Source organism: Protopterus annectens, chromosome 8.part1 (assembly GCF_019279795.1).
Source record: "Protopterus annectens isolate FY-2018-M chromosome 8.part1, PAN1.0, whole genome shotgun sequence".
Classification (NCBI taxonomy): Eukaryota; Metazoa; Chordata; order Ceratodontiformes; family Protopteridae; genus Protopterus; species Protopterus annectens.
The window spans coordinates 195,961,880-195,979,916 of record NC_056742.1 but is presented as its reverse complement, the minus strand read 5'-3'; the positions used below and the strand labels follow the sequence as shown (position 1 = coordinate 195,979,916).

The 18,037-nt window shown below is 36.5% G+C and overlaps 1 protein-coding gene across 2 annotated transcripts in view; it reads left to right on the top strand.

The window, feature by feature from the left end:
- Positions 1 to 18,037, top strand: part of CDH8 (cadherin 8) — a 1,490,460-nt gene that overhangs the window by 1,141,143 nt on the left and 331,280 nt on the right. For both annotated transcript variants that reach the window (XM_044081816.1, XM_044081815.1), the window contains exon 6: positions 4,146 to 4,333. In XM_044081816.1, coding sequence (XP_043937751.1) covers positions 4,146 to 4,333 — 188 coding nt within the window. The remainder of the gene's footprint in view (positions 1 to 4,145; positions 4,334 to 18,037) is intronic.

The window sequence follows — 18,037 nt, the reverse complement described above, 5'->3', positions numbered from 1 at the left end:
AGGAGTGAAGCTGTCATAGAGTAAAACAAGCTGAGTAGGCATATAATACTATTGTTTATTTTAATTATAATTACTTTTAACAAGTGCCACTACCCATGCATGTCCTTGTTTAGCAGTAAGCTACTTGCATTTTTTGTACTTCATTTTGAAATAGCTGTGCTGATAAAAATGGTATGTTATTCAAGTTAGATACACTTTTGCATGAGGCTGGGAGGGAGTTGGGATTTATATGTGAGCATAACTCTTTGTAACACAATATAACAGCCATATATTTAGACAACTAATTATCCCTCAGAATGTCAGCAACTAAAATGTTCATTATATATCTGCAATAAAATGCTAAATATCTCTTTTTTAATTCTATTTATGTTTTAGACCATTCAAAAGCACTAAAATGCAACATATTTTAAGTGCCTCCCAACAGCTTTATAATTTAGCTACTCTGTCTATATAAAACATGCAGTTTCATTATAAACAGACTCCTAAATATAATTTAAAATATGCATGTTCATTCCATCAGATGACATATAATCCTTTCTATCCATTTTTAATGTAATCCTTTATAAAAAAAATCTTCCTTTCTCTACTGCTAAGTAGGTATGACCCTTATGAATCCAAGAGACATATATTTCAGAGAGAAATTGTTGTTGTGCCAATCTCCATTATTGTTTAATGTTTAGACAGATTATGCTAGCAAGAATTAAAGTTGTTTTCTAGACACATGTGGCATACTTATTGGATGTTGGCCATCTGGGTGCTGTTAGAAATTTTTAGTGGCTTGAAATATAGATGTGCAGTCTCTTGTTGAAATGAGAACTTTCTAATGTCTACATTAAACGATGCAAAGTGAATACTATATTCTGTGGTACTCTTTTATCTTTTTATTTATGGTGCAGTGATGATGAATTGCATCAGAATCACAATGAAAATATGTTTAGTTATGGTGGTACACAAAAAGCACTATGAATGAGCCGCCAAGTATTTAATCAGAACATGACTAGCAGATAAACTCTTGGCTTTATGATGATTAGTTTATTCCAAAACAGTTCATGTACCTATTGCAAGAAAATGTTTAATATTTTCTATTTGCACATTCAATAAATTTATGGTTGATGACAAACAAGCCTCACTGTCTTCCTCAATTGATGAATCCACAGGTTTGTAGACCACTGACTTGTGTACATTTAGTCAGTGAAAACTTGATCCTGATTCATGGGTGCTGTGTTTCGATGAGAGCAGTAGCAGGTCTAACACTTATACTGTGTGATAGCAGTCACTGCAGGTAGAGAGTTCACCATTTTGATTTTTTGCCATTAAGGGTAGGATACAAAATCACATAAAAATACTAATTTAGACAATAAGCAAAAATTGACTTGATTGTAACTATAGTGATGAGTTATTTTTTCATAGATAATCCAGTAAACACCATGGAACTGTAAAATTACATTTCGTATAAGAACAAGGTAAAAGTAGACATTTAGGAATCATGGCATGGAAAATGAGTTAACAATCAAAAACATCCACCTTAAAATAATTAATTTGACTGGAATATTTGACAAATTCATAAAATGCAGTGAGATATGAATTTTGTTCTGCATTGCACAGCCCAAATTAGAGCCAATCTGACCTGAGCTAATTAACAAAGACATTATTTATCTCATCCCATCATTAAGTAGTCATTTATTACTCACAAGATAAATTGACAGGAAACAGTGCATTGCTGAGAGTTGTAGTTATCTTTAAATATGGGGGCAGTGTATGCACTTTTCAATTAAATATAATTTCTTATCTTCTAAAATTTAGAAACATTTTTGAATTGGTGAAATAGCACTCAAGAAAAAAAAGTGAAAGACTTTGGTTTATGTTTTTTTTTTTTATCAAGACCTTTGTTCCAATTCATCATGGTTAATTTTTGTTTAACGATTAAGCGTTTAATGAAAACAACAGCAGCATCACTCCATGATTGTCAAAAACTGAGGATAGGCACCAAAAATGTAATTGTGAATATTAATATTCAGTTTGTTCTTCATCTGTATATCGTTCCATTTTATTGAATTTTGGAGAATATTTATGCATACTTTTTTTGAAATTCAGTTTTGCTTTGGAAGATATCAGAATTGTAATCTCTGTTTAACAGATTAAAATGTTTTGCTTAGTTGTTGTTGTTTGTCTTTCGGCTTTTTCCCGGTAAGGGGTCGCCACAGCGGAACTCCGGTCTGCTAATGATTGGCAGTAGATTTTTACGAAATGCTGAGGTGCCAGCTTGACACCCAACCTTCAACGAAGGAATGCCCATTTACACACACATGTCTTTCGAATGCCACCCAACCATGGGGAGGACAAGCAGACTCCACACAGAAGGCACTCCAAAGCCATAGCCGAGAATCGAACGGGAGAACCTCTTGCTGTAAGGTAACAACACTACCGCCATACCACTGCAGAAACCATAAAATGTTTTGCTTAGTATTTACCTTATTTGAATTTGCTTTCTTCTAAATTTGCTTATTTCTCCTTGTGCAAATTCTGAAATCATATTAACCATTTTTAGTACCAGTCCGTTTATTTTCTTGCAAGTATCTCTATTATATCTGGAAATGATGCTTTCTGTTTGCAAAATTTAGTTTAAATACTATGCTAATAGATATGTACTCAGAGGCATGAGAAATTCACTTTTTAGAAAAAAAAAAAAAATTAAACAAGCTCATATTGTTAAGATTTCTCCCTAATGGCATATAGTCAGTTTAACTGCCAGGTACTGCCTCATGGGGACATGGCAAGAAACCTGTTGAAGGCGAGGACAAGTGAGTATTTTCTATTAACTTTAATGGCCTTGGTTATTTGTCCACATTTGTTCTGAATAAGACACTAGGTAGTCTGTCTGTTTTTCTAAGAAAGACATCATGTGCGTCGGCTTTAAATGCAAATTATAAGATAAATGTGAACATTTTTTTCTTCAAACTTATATTTGGTAAACACTGTAGTATATTTAGGATTATACTATTTTTTATCATTAGTTCAAGTAGAATCAAATCTATTGAGGTTAAAGGGTTTTTTAATGTTATTTGATATGAATGAATGTTTTATAGTGGTTTGATTTAGTTTACAGTATTGATTTTGAGAGTAGTCACTATATTTTGTGTCTAGATGGTGCTACGCTTCTTTTTTATTTCCTTTGGAGTAAAAGGGAAATTTGATTAGAAACTTATTGTAATTCTTTTATTTTGACATTCTTTATTCTAACAAAAATTATTTTAATTACTCAGTGATTAATTAAATTGATAGTGATATCTTGATGTCTGTGTTCATAGATTTTTGTGTGCAGTATGTAAAGGTAGTTGATTTTCTTTCATTGCACAGCTGTTAAAGGGAAATGTGCTATGTGTTTATTGTATTATTATTATTATTATTATTATCATCATCATCATCATTTTTGTGTCTTATATTTTTGCATTAAACTAAAAGTATTTTAACTTAGGAAGTTATTTTGGAGGGTTAATAAATTATATTCAGAATGCTAGTTTCTCTGATTTGTGTGTACACTGTATAAATGTTTAAATTAGTTTTTATTGAGTAGCACAGATGGTTTTAGGATAATGTTGATAACTTTAGTGACAATATCAACAGTGTAACTCATTATGCACTAAGAGTTTAAAAAATATATCTGTACATTGTACCAGATGTGCTTATATCACTCTTATTATCTGGGACCTTCTACTGTTAATAGGTAAAGGACCTTATAAGCTAAAGCATACTAGAGTGGTATACTGTTGGACAATTCTGTACTATTTAACTGCAGTTGTTAGGTACAATCTGAGGACCATACTGCTTCAAGTTATTATGGAGATTTCTGAAATCTCACTCCCTGCATGAGATATCTGTATCAATAATGCAATTGTTCAAGACTACATTATGTTTAGTCATTTATTACTGTGCAGACTTCTGTGCTTCTAAAAAAACACTTTACTTACCATCCAATTACATTTCATCAATTAAAAAAAGTGAGACAGTATCTGAAATATAGTGGTGTGTGCCCTATTGGCATAAACATATAGAACACTAATTCTAATTGCTGAACTGTATTGATAGTTTTTATAGATATATATGCATATATTTTATGCATATGTGTATTTTTCTGCTTCATGCAGGTTTATATCACTTCTCAACTTCAGAGGACAGCCCCATTGGTGAACAAATTGGAAGGGTAAAGGTTTATGACCGGGATATTGAAGATAATGCCAAATCTTCCTATGGTATCATTGAAGGAGATGGAATGGATGTATTTCAAATTACATCAGACCCAGAAACACAAGATGGAATAATTACAATAAAAAAGGTAAAACATATTCAGGCATTTTTTTTTCTTTTTTATTATAAATTTGCTGTCAAGTAGAATCACATTACAGTTTAGTAAATGTCTAAAAAGAAACTCACTGGTGGTGCACATCATGAGGGAGTTTTGTTAATTCAGTCATTGTAAAAGTGCAGCTTGATATAGGAAGCATTTATGGATGTTTTATTACATTAAAACATAAAAAAAGTTCAGTAGGCTATAAATCTTATACATTTAGATATTCAGAATATCCACATACATACACGTATGGATATGTCATTTAGTATCTATAAGCGTACATCTCTGTTTGTAAATATACTACCCCCCTTTAATTTAAAGAATACAGAGAGACCATTGTATGTTCATATTCTTCCACATTTAAAGACTGTAAAAAGACAAGAATAGGGAATACACTGAGTAGACATATTTTTGAGGCTGAACTGATTTGAGTAAATGTTTCAAATGTTAGACATTATGAGTAAAGTCTGATTCAATTATAATTCCACTGATAATGTCATTTATTTTTGAGGTAAAATAGCGACATATGTTCAATTCATCATCTGTTTGGGAATAAATGTATCTTTCTCCATTAAATGAGTATGGCATAATAGAAGGACAGGTAAGATCAGGCCATTTTACTAATTTAGCTGTTGAAGTTACTGCATAAATACATGGTAGATATATTACATTTTGATACTGACTTTAAGAAGCACAGCATTTTGAAGTAAGCCTGCCCACTTGTGTAATAAGGCAGACATTATACTTTCTGTAGTCTGACTTTTCATTTAGTATTAGCCATCAGAATTAACTGCACCAGACCTATATGAGCAGGTCAGATCAGAAGCCTTGCTAACTGCTGCCATTTACTAATGTAATATGCATGATCAAAAACTGTGGACATACGTCACTTGTTAGCTATGTTCCCCTTGTAGTGTAACAAGGTGAATTATCATTTACAAATACAAAAATGTGTCATGGTATTTTTTATAAGTGCCATGCCAACAGACAGATATAAACAATGGCAGATCTCTTAATATAACAGAGAATATACCATTGCTTCTGTATGCATTTCCCAGAATATGCCATCTGATACACATAACAGCATGTATATAAGTATGCTAAAAAGATAACATTTTAGCCATCATAGATGTTGGCATCCTACATTTTCATTTCTAGTAAGTTAGATCTGATGGTCATGGTGATTATATATCAAAGAGGCTACTTGAGCAAAATGTCATGCCATGATGTTGCTTTATTTATATCAATTAACTTACATCCAGGTTATGCAACATTAAAATTATATCTGAAAAATTGCTAATGTTTATAAGTTTGTTAGCAATCAATCTCAAGCCTGAATATTTCTATGATCCCAAAAATAATCCCTCTATCCATCCATCCCCAACCCTAAAAATAATGTACATTTATAAATAATAATAAACAAAATAATAATTTACAAATAATTTATAAATAATGTACATTTATAAATATTTGCCTCTTGCTGGAACCAGCTGTACACACCAGCTGTAAACAGCAAAACATCATATTTCTTATGTGCTAGATTGCGGACCATAGTGATATGTGAATTATCTGTTCAAAGATCTCATGATACGTATGGCATTAATATGGCATATCTATGCAGATTATCTTCATTTCACTGCATCAGTCAAATGCAGGACCATATGAATAACTTTTTTCTCCTCTGTATTATCGTTAGTGAGTCTGTCTCATATGAACTCACTCTTCTAGAGCTCTATAAATTACTTGACTGGTCAAAAAAGTGCAAAAACTTTATGTTGTTCAATGTATCTACATTATGCAAACATTTTACTATTATATTATGGGTGTTTTTCCAAAGTAAAAGACTATGTGATATATATTTTTTCCTGGACTTCCTTTCAAGTCCATGTATGACAGATTCTTCAGATCCTGAGTCTTTTCTTAAGTAGCATTTGCTTTGCACTTTCTACATATTTTTATTTTAATTTCCTGTTATGTTACTCTTTATAATGTATTATACTGACAGGGAGAAAAAGTGCAGTGGAAAAATATGCCTTTAATTGCATTTGCCCTTGTTAAGAGTCATTATCAATCTGTATATAGAGATAAAGGGGTACTAAGCCCTTAAAATAAACTCTTTTTGGTTCTTTTTCATTTGTTTTTGTTTTTCTCATTTAAGATATGAGCAGTTAAGTTGCTGCCTTTACACTGACATAAATTTTCTACAAGTAGTTTGATCTGAGGGAATCTTTGTTATACCAATAAAGTTCATCCATTCTGGAGAATGGTATTGTGGTTTTCAATACAATTTTTGATTTTTTTTTTTTTTTTTTGTGTTTTCATTCTGTGGGTGTTTTGATTTTTTTGAGGACTTAAGGAAATTGCAGTTTGAACATATTACCTATATCTTTGTTAGATTTGACCTCACAGGTTTGGATGGGTGATTCTGGAGATACAGTTACCATCTAAATTTAATTCTCAGAATACGGAATATATTTTGTTTTTCCCATATTGTGGCATAAGAGACATCAGAAATTTCTAATAATCCGTAAGACTTGGTTTTATTATATGACAATATCAGAAATAAGTCACTGAGCTCACATTACAAAATATTAGCATTGGATAAAGTTAACATTTTGAAAATGTACCATATAGTACTTACAGTGGAGAAATGGCTTAATAATTGGTTTCTTCATCACAGGACTTTAAATTTAAATGGGAAGTGATTTATTATTCATAAAGGGATATAAACATCATAACAAAAATGTGCCACAAACAGCAAAATATACTACCTGTTAAATATAAATGTTGCTGAGGTTATGCTATCTGTGCAGATGAACAAGCTATATGAGACAATGGAAAAATGTATTAAAAATCTGATTAAAAGTAAGTGAAGTAAAATTGTACCTGATCTGAGTGTTTTTCATGTTATGGAAAAAAAATCTGTAATTGGATTGCAAATCAACATGGAGGCTTAGACTCATAATTGTGAGACCCAAGAAACATATTCCTTCTACATGCAGTGTGAAGCTTAGTGAAGAACACTGGCACAGGATTCAAGGAAATCACAGCAAGACAAATGCACTTGTCAACTGCATTTAAGGAGAATGCTGTACAAAAAAGAAAAAAAGAAAGAAAAAAAAAAACAGGAATTAATCAGAAACCACACAAAGCTATACATTTCTTAATCCTTTTTGTTACATGGTCAGCTTCAACATAAATGTCAAAAAAAACTTGAATTCATCTGTTTACGGAACACATTCAGGTTTCCTTAGGTCATTATCTCTCCTACTCATTTCATGGCTATATACTGTAGTTGATTAACACATTAAGGGTCATGACCTGTGACTTGGTAGAACCTGTGCCTTGATTAGATTGATGGTATTTTCCTTTCAGGATTTATATACCTAGGGATGAGTCCTTTAACCTTTATCTAGTGCTGTGTGAGAATTTTAATCAGCTCACGCTGATATGGTATTCTCAATACTATAACAGAGTCTTCAGGAGTGCCATCCCAGTGGTACCAAAGAAATGGCTGAGGCCTGCAGTAGATCACTTATTGCCACTCTGAGTAACTGGGTTTCTTGTAATGTACAGTAGGTTCATCTTTGACCTCAAAAACCTTGGTTCATGCAGGAGGTGCATAAACAATACAAGTTTTATGAAGGGTAGAACACAGGTGGCATCACTTTAAGTGACTTAAAGACAAATTTATGTTGGATAATCGGTATTCTTTAAAAAGACAGAAATCAACCTAAGAACAAAAGAAGCCTACTTTTCCTGAATGATATCTAAGGCAGCAAATTGACCAGCCAAACCTTTTGAGTGGTTTGGTGAATTCACAGTCCAGACTGCATGGCCTTTCTGAAGTCTTTTTCTATTGAATAATACAAACAGCCTGCTCAGCTTTTGTGGCCAACCTGCCCCAATCTAGATAGCATTTTATGTTTGCTGCACCACCAGGTTTTGTGTTGGGACTTAGTGGGGTAGGTCTCATTTTGAATTGATGTGGCTTCATGCTAGCAAGCTATGAATAGTTCATCTCTTTGCATTTATCTTTGTACATGATGATCTGTGATCTGGACCACGTTCTCACCAGGTTGCTTATAGTCTGTGTAGACAAGATAGGACAGTTGATGTACAGATCTTTTATCACCTCCTTACAGGATCAAATTGTTCCCACTAACTAAGAGGCCTAGGTGTACTTATGCAATAGAAGACAGGCTTACATTCTGATCATCTGCACATCTAAAGTTCTATATCTAACCTTACTGTTAGAGGGGATTTTGTATGCACCACCAGATCTTTATTTCTTATTGAACAACCTGTAGGAGCCAGTCCAACCCATCTTTAATTCATACAATGATACATAAACTGCCTTTACCAAGGTCTTTATTGACATCCTTATTTTGAAAGACCAGCATTACTGTCCTGTTCAGTCATCAGCATCTGACATAGTGGTTAACTGAATCGTTTTTGACTTACTGAAGTCTTACTGTAGCAATTCAGGTGTGGTCCAACAATGATTTTCTTTTATCTCTCTAAACTTAGCCACATAGTAGTTTGAAGTGTTCATTTCTCTACTGTAGCATGGGGTAGAGCTACTACAGATAAAAAGCTGTGAATTGGCTACTCAGGAAGGCAAACCAGCTATTAATGCTACTGAACAAAGAGATCTTGCAGAACCTGTATCCTGGTATGACTGGGTGATGCATTATGGGAACACAGCATTTTTTTATCTATGCTCTAAAAGGGAGCAACACAATTACATAATGGGCCAGAATGAAAAAAAGTTGCTCTCAGTATAATTCTGCTCTGATTCTGACAGACTTGGTCTCAGTGTAAGTGACTTATTTTGGTGTAAGACCTATCTATAAACAGGCTTAGACTTGGGGCCAGAGTCCGAAGAGCCTGCTGTCAGTGTAAGTGGTAACTTAATCTGAGAGCGAGTCTTTTATAATTGGCCCCAGTGAGTGGCATTGTCCCATTATAGCAAGAGGTTATCCAATTTGATTTTTTAGTGGGGTCCCTTCTGCCTGAAAGGTTTTCTTCAGGTTTTCCAGTTTCCTTCCACCTCCAAAAGATACACACTGGGTAGATTGGTAATCTAAGTAGTCCATTTGTGTGCATAGTGTGTGTGTGTGTGTGTGTGTGTGTGTGTGTGTGTGTGTGTGTGTGTGTGTGTGTGTGTGAGAGAGAGAGAGAGAATGAGAGTGATCTTATGTCGGTGAATGCATGTATGAAAGCAGATGTGACTGTGCACAACAGAGAGAGAGAGCTCTCTGTGAAATAGTTGTGTTTTACTTATTTATTTTTTTAACTACTATATTATTTTTTTTGTACAAGGGTAGTGTGACAGCGGTGAGGTCTGCAGTGGGAGTGATGGATGCATTTAAGGTGGAGGTGGGGTTATATCAAGGATCAGCTCTGAACCCTTTCTTATTTGCAATGGTGATGGACAGGTTGACAGACGAGATCAGACAGGAGTCCACATGGACTATGATGTTTGCAGATGACATTGTGATCTGTAGTGATAGTAGGGAACAGATGGAGGATACCCTGCAGAGATGGAGATATGCTCTAGAGAGAAGAGGAATGAAGGTCAGCAGGAATAAGACAGAATATATGTGTGTGAATGAGAGGGAGGATAGAGGAATGGTGAGGGTGCAAGGAGTAGAGGTGGCGGAGGTGGATGAGTTTAAATACTTGGGGTCACTAGTTCAGAGTAACGGTGAGTGTGGAAGAGAGGTGAAGAAGAGAGTAAGAGTGTCAGGAGTGATTTGTGACAGACGAGTACCTGTAAGAGTGAAAGGGAAGGTCTACAAGAGGGTAGTGAGACCAGCTATGTTATATGGGTTGGAGACAGTGGCATTGACAAAAAGGCAGGAGTTTGAGCTGGATGTGGCAGAATTCAAGATGTTAAGATTTCCACTGGGTGTGACGAGGGTGGACAGGATTAGGAATAAGTATATTAGAGGGTCAGCCCAGGTTGGAAGGTTTGGAGACAAAGCCAGAGAGGCACAATTACGTTGGTTTGGACATGTGCTGAGGAGGGATGCAGAGTATATTGGGAAAAAGATGCTAAGGCTGAAGCTACCAGGAAAAGAGGAAGGCCTAAGATAAGGTTTATGGATGTGGTGAGAGAGGACATGCAGGTGGTTGGTGTGACAGAGCAGGATGCAGAGGACAGGAAGAAATGGAAACAGATGATCTGCTGTGGCGACCCCTGATGGGAACAGCCGAAAGAAGATGATGATTATTTTTTATATCCATTTTTGATATAAAATGTTTCCTCCAGCACCATTAACACATACTACAGAAAGTTTGAAACATTAGGCGGATAAACTATTTTACATCAAAGATATATAAAAAAGTATATAGTACTTAAAAAATACATGTAAGTAAAACACTGTTTTACAGAGAGCCCATTCTTTAAGTGCAGTAATGCCCTCCAGGGTGTGTGTTAATGTGTAATTAATTCCCTTCCAGTGATGCTGAATTATTATTATTATTAATATTGTTACTATTATTATTATTGTTATTATTATTAATAATAATAATAATAATAATAATAATAATAATCATAATAATCATAACAGTGTCAGTGGTGCTGCAGGTAGCACATTCACCTTTGATATAAAAGACTGTGGGTTCCATTCCCCCACCAGATTGATCCATGGTTGACACTACACAAGGGGCTACTGCACTCCAGAGAGTGCTTTCTTTTGGATGAGTTGATAAACAGAGAGTGCTTTCTTTTGGATGAGTTGAGAAACAGAGAGTGCTTTCTTTTGGATGAGTTGATAAACGGAAGCCCGATTAGCTTGAGCTGGTGGTATCTCAGATGGATATCAAAGATCCCATGACACCTATTAAAAAGATTAGGGAAAGTTCCCTGATTCCCTGGCCAAATGTCCCTAATAGGATGAATATCACCATGAGTCTCCCCTGAAAAGAGGCTATTAGCCTAGAAAGACTAACCTGGTGAACAAATGGTTAAATAATTAAAAAATATTTTTGAATTTTGGTTTACTTTTTGAGATGTAATTTTGGGATTTGTATACTGTGTAGTCATATATATTTTTGTTGTGTGTTTTAACTTTTTGTTTTAGGGAATGGAGAAATCTGGCAGAAAATTTGCAGCATTAGAGTCAGTGATGATATACGTAGTGCGAATTAAAAGGTGACATTCTAGATAGGGTGTGCATAAATTACTGATAAAGTGATTACAAAAATGCTTATCCTTCAAGACAGAAAAACATCTTATTATACCTCTGTAAGTAGGCATAAAAAGGTCCATTGCTATGATAAACTAAGACCGATTGCTTGGTAGTTAGGTAGATAGACAGATAGATAGATAGATAGATAGATAGATAGATAGATAGATAGATAGATAGATAGATAGGTATATGGCTATAGTTAGATGAATTTATTGATATCCAGGGAGACAGACAGACAGGCAGAGTCATAAAGATTGAACTACAGTGATTCCAAACACATTTTAACTGTCACTGACTCAAGTATGAACTGTCACAGACAAAAGAATTTATTGGGTATAAGGCTAAAATATGACATACTGATTATAATCACTAGTACCTTACTCCAAGGTGTTACGTTTAAAAATTTAGATTGTGCTATCTCTGGCATTTCTAATTGCTCATATATATGTTTGTATAATGTGTGTGTGTGTGTGTGTGTGTGTGTGTGTGTGTGTGTGTGTGTGTGTCTATATATATATATAGAGAGAGAGAGAGATAGATAGATATAGATTATATATAGATATAGATAGATATATAGCTATAGACATAGATATTACATATGAGTACTAGCAGTGTGGGGGCACAGCCCCTTCGTTCAATGTGCAGGTAGCTCATCACTCTGTCAGAAAGCTTTTTTTTAGTGTTTCATGTCTTCAAACATGCTTCCATTTTGGTAAGTGTACTCTATTGTAACCATACATACATATGGTAGTCAAAACAGAGCTGAACATAGTGATGCTTCTTTAGGTAAGTACTTCCTATATTGGAATGCAGCACAGTGAATAGCTTAAGACCCTCATCCCTGTCAACTAGTCTGTAATTATAATATCTATCAATTAAAAAAAAACATTGCTTTGTTTGTTTGTTTTATGGTTTACCTTATCTCATTACTCCATCCTATCTGGCCTTAGAGACAGAATCTTCATATATTCACTCTTTAGTTTCTCTTGGCAGCAATTAAAATATCTTTCATTAGTAGTCTACACTTTCCCTTCTACAAGACTCCCTTATTGAGTTTTGATAAAAAAAGAACACAAAACGCTATTAAGTAAACCATGAATTGCTCCTTTTCAGAAATACAAGGCCAGATACTGTGAGTCCAGGAAGTTAAGAATATACCTTGTGAATCAAACAGAAAACAGAGAATTCTGAAACTAGCTGCTGCATATTTCATGGACCTTTGCAGGGAAATTTTACATATTCAATCCCTTACATTGATGGCTTATCTCCTCATCCGTACAACTTACATACCACAAAGGGTGATTGTTATAGGTAGCCTATGTGGCACATTCAGACAGCAGACATTACTGAACATTATAAATTTTACTGGGATGCATGCTGTAAGTTCAGTAACTCTAGGTGTGCTCATCAGAACTGCCAAACTGTAAATGCGAACAGGTGGTTATGTGGTAAGAATGAAACTGATGTATCTTTCCCATTCCCCTTACTTTAAGATACACAACCTCAGAGTGAGTACATAGAATTAGGAGGAGTATATCAAGGTCTATAGTTTTTTTTTTTTCAAAGTATTGGGGATTGGACCGTTATATTCCTCACCTCTGATAGGGGCCAGCAAAAGTTTTAAAATGTAAGCTGAACAAAATTTGGGTGAAAACTTTGTGCATGTCATTATAATGTGGTCAGAATTTAGACATGTTGAATTAAGATAAAAAGTTTGGTCTATGCACATGGTGCCATATTGCGCATAATATGATAATGTAAAATGTATTCATGTAAATGCAAATTAATAAAACCTTAGCTCTAGTTTATTTTGCTCTTGTTATAGCTATAGATGTCCTCCCTTTGACTAATGAAAGTCATCAGTGATATGGGCACTGTGGCTGCATCCTCTGCGCATATGAAGGACAATGTTCTGGATTAAACACTGGCATTGTGCATATGGGTACAGAGTATATACGACCATTGATAATGCATGACACAACCACTAGCATGCTCTGCAAATTCAGGATACACATATTTGGTAACTCAACTGCCTTAACAATCCAATTTACTGTGTCCATTACAGTAATGTTGTCTGATGCAGAAAAACAGCAGAAATCTGGATCAAATGCATTAAATGGTCAAGTATATGTGGAATTTAGTAGTGATATTGCTTCAACAGTACACCATGCCCCTTCTGGAATGGGTAGTCATCTAAGGCTGCCAAAGGGGATTAGTCTGTGGGCAGTAGCACAGATGATTTTTAACTAATAAGCAAAAAACTAAACTTCAGTATGCACATGTTGTTACATCAAAGTGAGTGCTTGTTCAGACAGATCATGACTCCCACATTGTAAAGCACCAATACTGATGTTTTACAAACTGTGTATGATAGGCATATTGTTTTATGTAATGGGGCTGAAAGCTATCATAGAAATATTGCAGTGTAGCAAAAAATAGCATAACAATAAAATCAGAACATGATTAATGGTCTACAGAAAATTCTCATGGGTCTTTCAGTCTAAATGTTGCAGATAGTAAGAAGGGCACATATTCTTCAGGACTTGGATTGTGTTCTTACTGCTCATCAGGGAAGGGGAAGAGGGGCAAATCTATTGCAATGGAATGTAGCATTTTGGCAGAATGCTTATTTGGTGCCTCTCAATGCATTTAAGCCATCACATTGGCAGTCATTTAATGATAGGCAAGCTTTTTAAGAACAGGTCAACAGTATAAAAGCAACCATTTTTAAGGTCACAGTTGCAATCACTTGCAGACTATATTCTATTTATCCATATCTAGAAAAGCAAGGAAGTTTGACAGAAAATTTGCAATCTGACTTTTAAGAAACTGTGAATAGAGATGGCTTCGTGGTTAAGGTCTTTGTATCCCATGCCAAGTTGCAAGGTTTGATCCTGACCTCCGACAAATCCCTGTTTGGAGTTTGCATGTTCTCCCTGTGTCTCTGTGGGGTTTCTCCCATGTCTGAAAAACATGCTGAGTGTTTCCATCTCAAACTCACCAATGAATGGGGCTGTGGGCAGCAGCACAGACTCTACATGGTGCCCTATAGAGAGAAAAGTTGTACAGACCAACTGCTTTGGGCATCTAGTGTGGTGTGCAGTATCCTCAAAATAGGAGAACATGGATCACAGACTGCACGCTGTGGCATAGCTGGCCTCTCATGATGACTAATGGTGCCAAACGTTACTGGTGATAAGTGGGTTGAAGACCTGGCCTGCTCTGACCCACTCCTGTGCTAATGGAGGGAGGGGTATATGTGCCCTTTTGGTTGGTGTGTGCCAGTGTGTGCCTGCTGGCTGATCTGCCAAACATGAACTGAGAATTGCTATGCCTTGACAGGATGCTGCTTGGAAGTGGATGACATGATACAGAGCAAATCAGTAGTTAAAGCATGACAACATGAATTGGTGTTGATAATGAGTGACTTGAATGCACAGGATATGAGGACAGCCTGATGGGGCAACAGGAATAAAGAAGGAGAAGCCATTCTGGCAAATGGTGTGGTAGCCAACACATGGTTCAAAAAGAGAGACAGTCACAAGATCACATACAAGCAGCATGCAACTCAGGTAGACTTCCTCCTATGGGGCAGAATCCATGACTGCAAAGTCATCCCCAGTAAAACAGTTGCCAGTGAAACAGTCGGCTCACAGCATAAACCACTAGTTGCCACAATCAGCTGCAAGCAGTGGTCAGAGAAGGCTTTAAGGTCAACAGAGACCAGGCTAAAGACCTGGAAGTTGACTGGAGAGAAAGTACAATAGTTCAAGGAATTACTCAGGGCTCTAGCACCAAGAAGAGGAGGAAATAGGTTGAGTTGAGGAAGAATGCAGTGCCTAAAAACAGCATGTGTTAGGACTATAGAAAAGATATGTGGCTGAGCTAGGTATATAAGGAAAGCATAAGGTGGAATGCAGAAGTCCAGGAAGTCAACAAAATAAAAAAGGAGAGACAGAAAAGACTGACCAGGCTAGGAAGAACTACTGGTTGGATAGCAAAGAAGCTAAGAAAGATGTTGCAATAGCAAAGAATAGGGCATCAGAGGCACTGTACCAACTTCTAGAAACTCTGTACCAACTTCTGGAAAGTGACTCAGTAGGGCATCAGAGGCACTGTACCAACGTCTGGAAAGTGACACAGTAAGGGGCGGCAAAGACAGAAGGATAAAGAAGATAGTCCAGCCCAGAAGACATCAAAGGCAGATGGAAGGAGTATTTCCAGAAGCTTCTGAATGAAGTAAACCCATAGAAGCTGCACTGCCCCAGAAATTGCCTAAGATGAGAGAAGAAGAGGAGCCCACCCTAGAAGAAATAAGAACAGCACTATGGAAAGGGAAAGCAGCAGGGTCAGATGAGGTCACAGCAGATACGATAAAGATGCTGGGTGAGATAGGGGAGAAATGGCTCCTGAGGGTATTAATAGCAGTGTGGAAAGAAAGGCATATCCCAGAAGATAAGCATACTCATGCCAGTGTACAAGAACAAAGGGGACATCCACAACTGTGGTCAGTACAGAGGCATCAAACTCCTATCACATTGCATGAAAGTTTTGGAGTGGGTGATTGATAAATGGATACGCAGAGTAGTAGAATGTAAATGAGAGATGAGCAGTTTGGATTCAGATCTGGATGCAGCACAATTGACCTGATATTTACATTGAGACAGATACTTGAGAAGAAGCTAGAGATGAGAGAGTCCAACTGGGCATTCCCACACTTGGAGAAAGCATATAACAAGGTCCCAAGAAAGCTGATCTGGGCAGTACTGCGATGGTTTGAAGTCCCAGAAACATTGGAAGAATTAGTGCGGGCTATGTACAAGGACCAAATGACTCAAGTAAGAACAATGTTCAGCCTCACAGAGGGGCTCCCAGTGGGTGTGGGTGTAAATCAGGGTCTGAGCCCACTGCTGTTCATACTGGTGATGGACTACATTAGCAAACATGTTGGAGGGGACGGGTCAACAAAGCTGCTGTATGCAGATGATGAGGAAGTACAGGCAGACTCTGAGCTAGAATTTCAGCAAAGGACAGGAGAATGGAATACAAATCTGTAGGCAAATGGGATGAAACTAAGCAAAGATAAGATGGTGGTAATGGCAGCAAATTGGGAAAATCAGAAGAAGCTGAGCATAGAGATAGAAGGGAAGATAGTGGAACAGGTAAGCAGCTTCATGTATCTGGTAGGAGTAGTTATCTGCGAGGAGTAGTTGAGTTGAAGGGTAGTCTGAATGAAGAGGTCAAAGCTAGAATCAGCGGGTCTGCAGCCAACTGGCATAGAATATCAGGTGTAGTTTATGACAGAAGAATGCCAATGAAGCTGAAAAGTAAAGTGTACAAGACAGTGGTTTGACCAGTACTACCGTATGGTGCAGAAACCTGGGCAGTAAATGCAGAACAGTTGAAGAAGCTAGAGGTGATGGAAATAAAGTGCCTGAGAAAGTTGATAGGATGCATACTGTGGGACAGATGAAGAAATGAGGACATAAGCCAAAGTAGCTCCAATTGCAGAAAAGATCAAAGAGAACAGATTACAGTGGTTTGGACATGTGTAGAAAAGCAGAAGACAATCTGGTGAGGAAGATTTGGGACAGACAGGAAAAAGGTAAGAGGAAACGAGGACATCCTGCAAAGAGGTGGATGGATTGTGTGAAAGAAGATATTTGACAGTCAGGCAGTGTTGAAGAAGGCAGTAGTATGACACTGAATTGAGATAATTGGCAACAGTTACCACGATACCCCAACCCCAAGTAGAAAAATGGGGAAAAGGGGGCTGATGATAATGATGATGATGATGATTTTAAGTGACTATGATTAAACTAACAACATGTAAGCTGTCAATTTTTTTAAAAGGCCAGTGCCTGGAGCTGGTGCCACATTTTCCACACTCTCACTGCTGCCTCGTAGTGGGGTGCATGGTTTTGGTGAAGGTTCTTCACAATGTAGTCCTGAGTTGGATATAGGATTTGGTGAATCAGCTGTGTATGTCCGCTTGGTAATCCTAAGCACATCACAATGTGGCCATCCCTCTATCCAGCAATGATCAGAGACAGGATCATGCACTTGTAGTACACTTTGCCATACTGCAAGCCTAACAATCACTACTCCTTTAAGACCATAGCCTCTTGAATGAATAATCCCAAACCCTGGTTTTATTAAGACACATGATGAAAATAGGTGTGCTAGTGGATTGCCTCCATGCATTCAACATCTTCAGTCATGCCACCGGATGAGAAGAAAGCAATGCATTCACACCTCTCTCTCTCTTTTTTTTTTTTATTTCTCCAAATCTTTTGAGTTTTAATACCATGACAGGAATGGACTCCGCTCCTAAGTCAGAGTATGATTAAAGTTCATGAAATTAGTATTGTTTCAATCTTTAATGTCATCCAAAAGTGCTTTTAACAGCACTCGCAATGTGCCCAGCAATGACTCCTTCTGCAGTAACTACGGAGTCGCATGTATTGGTAACACATCTAAATACAATTGT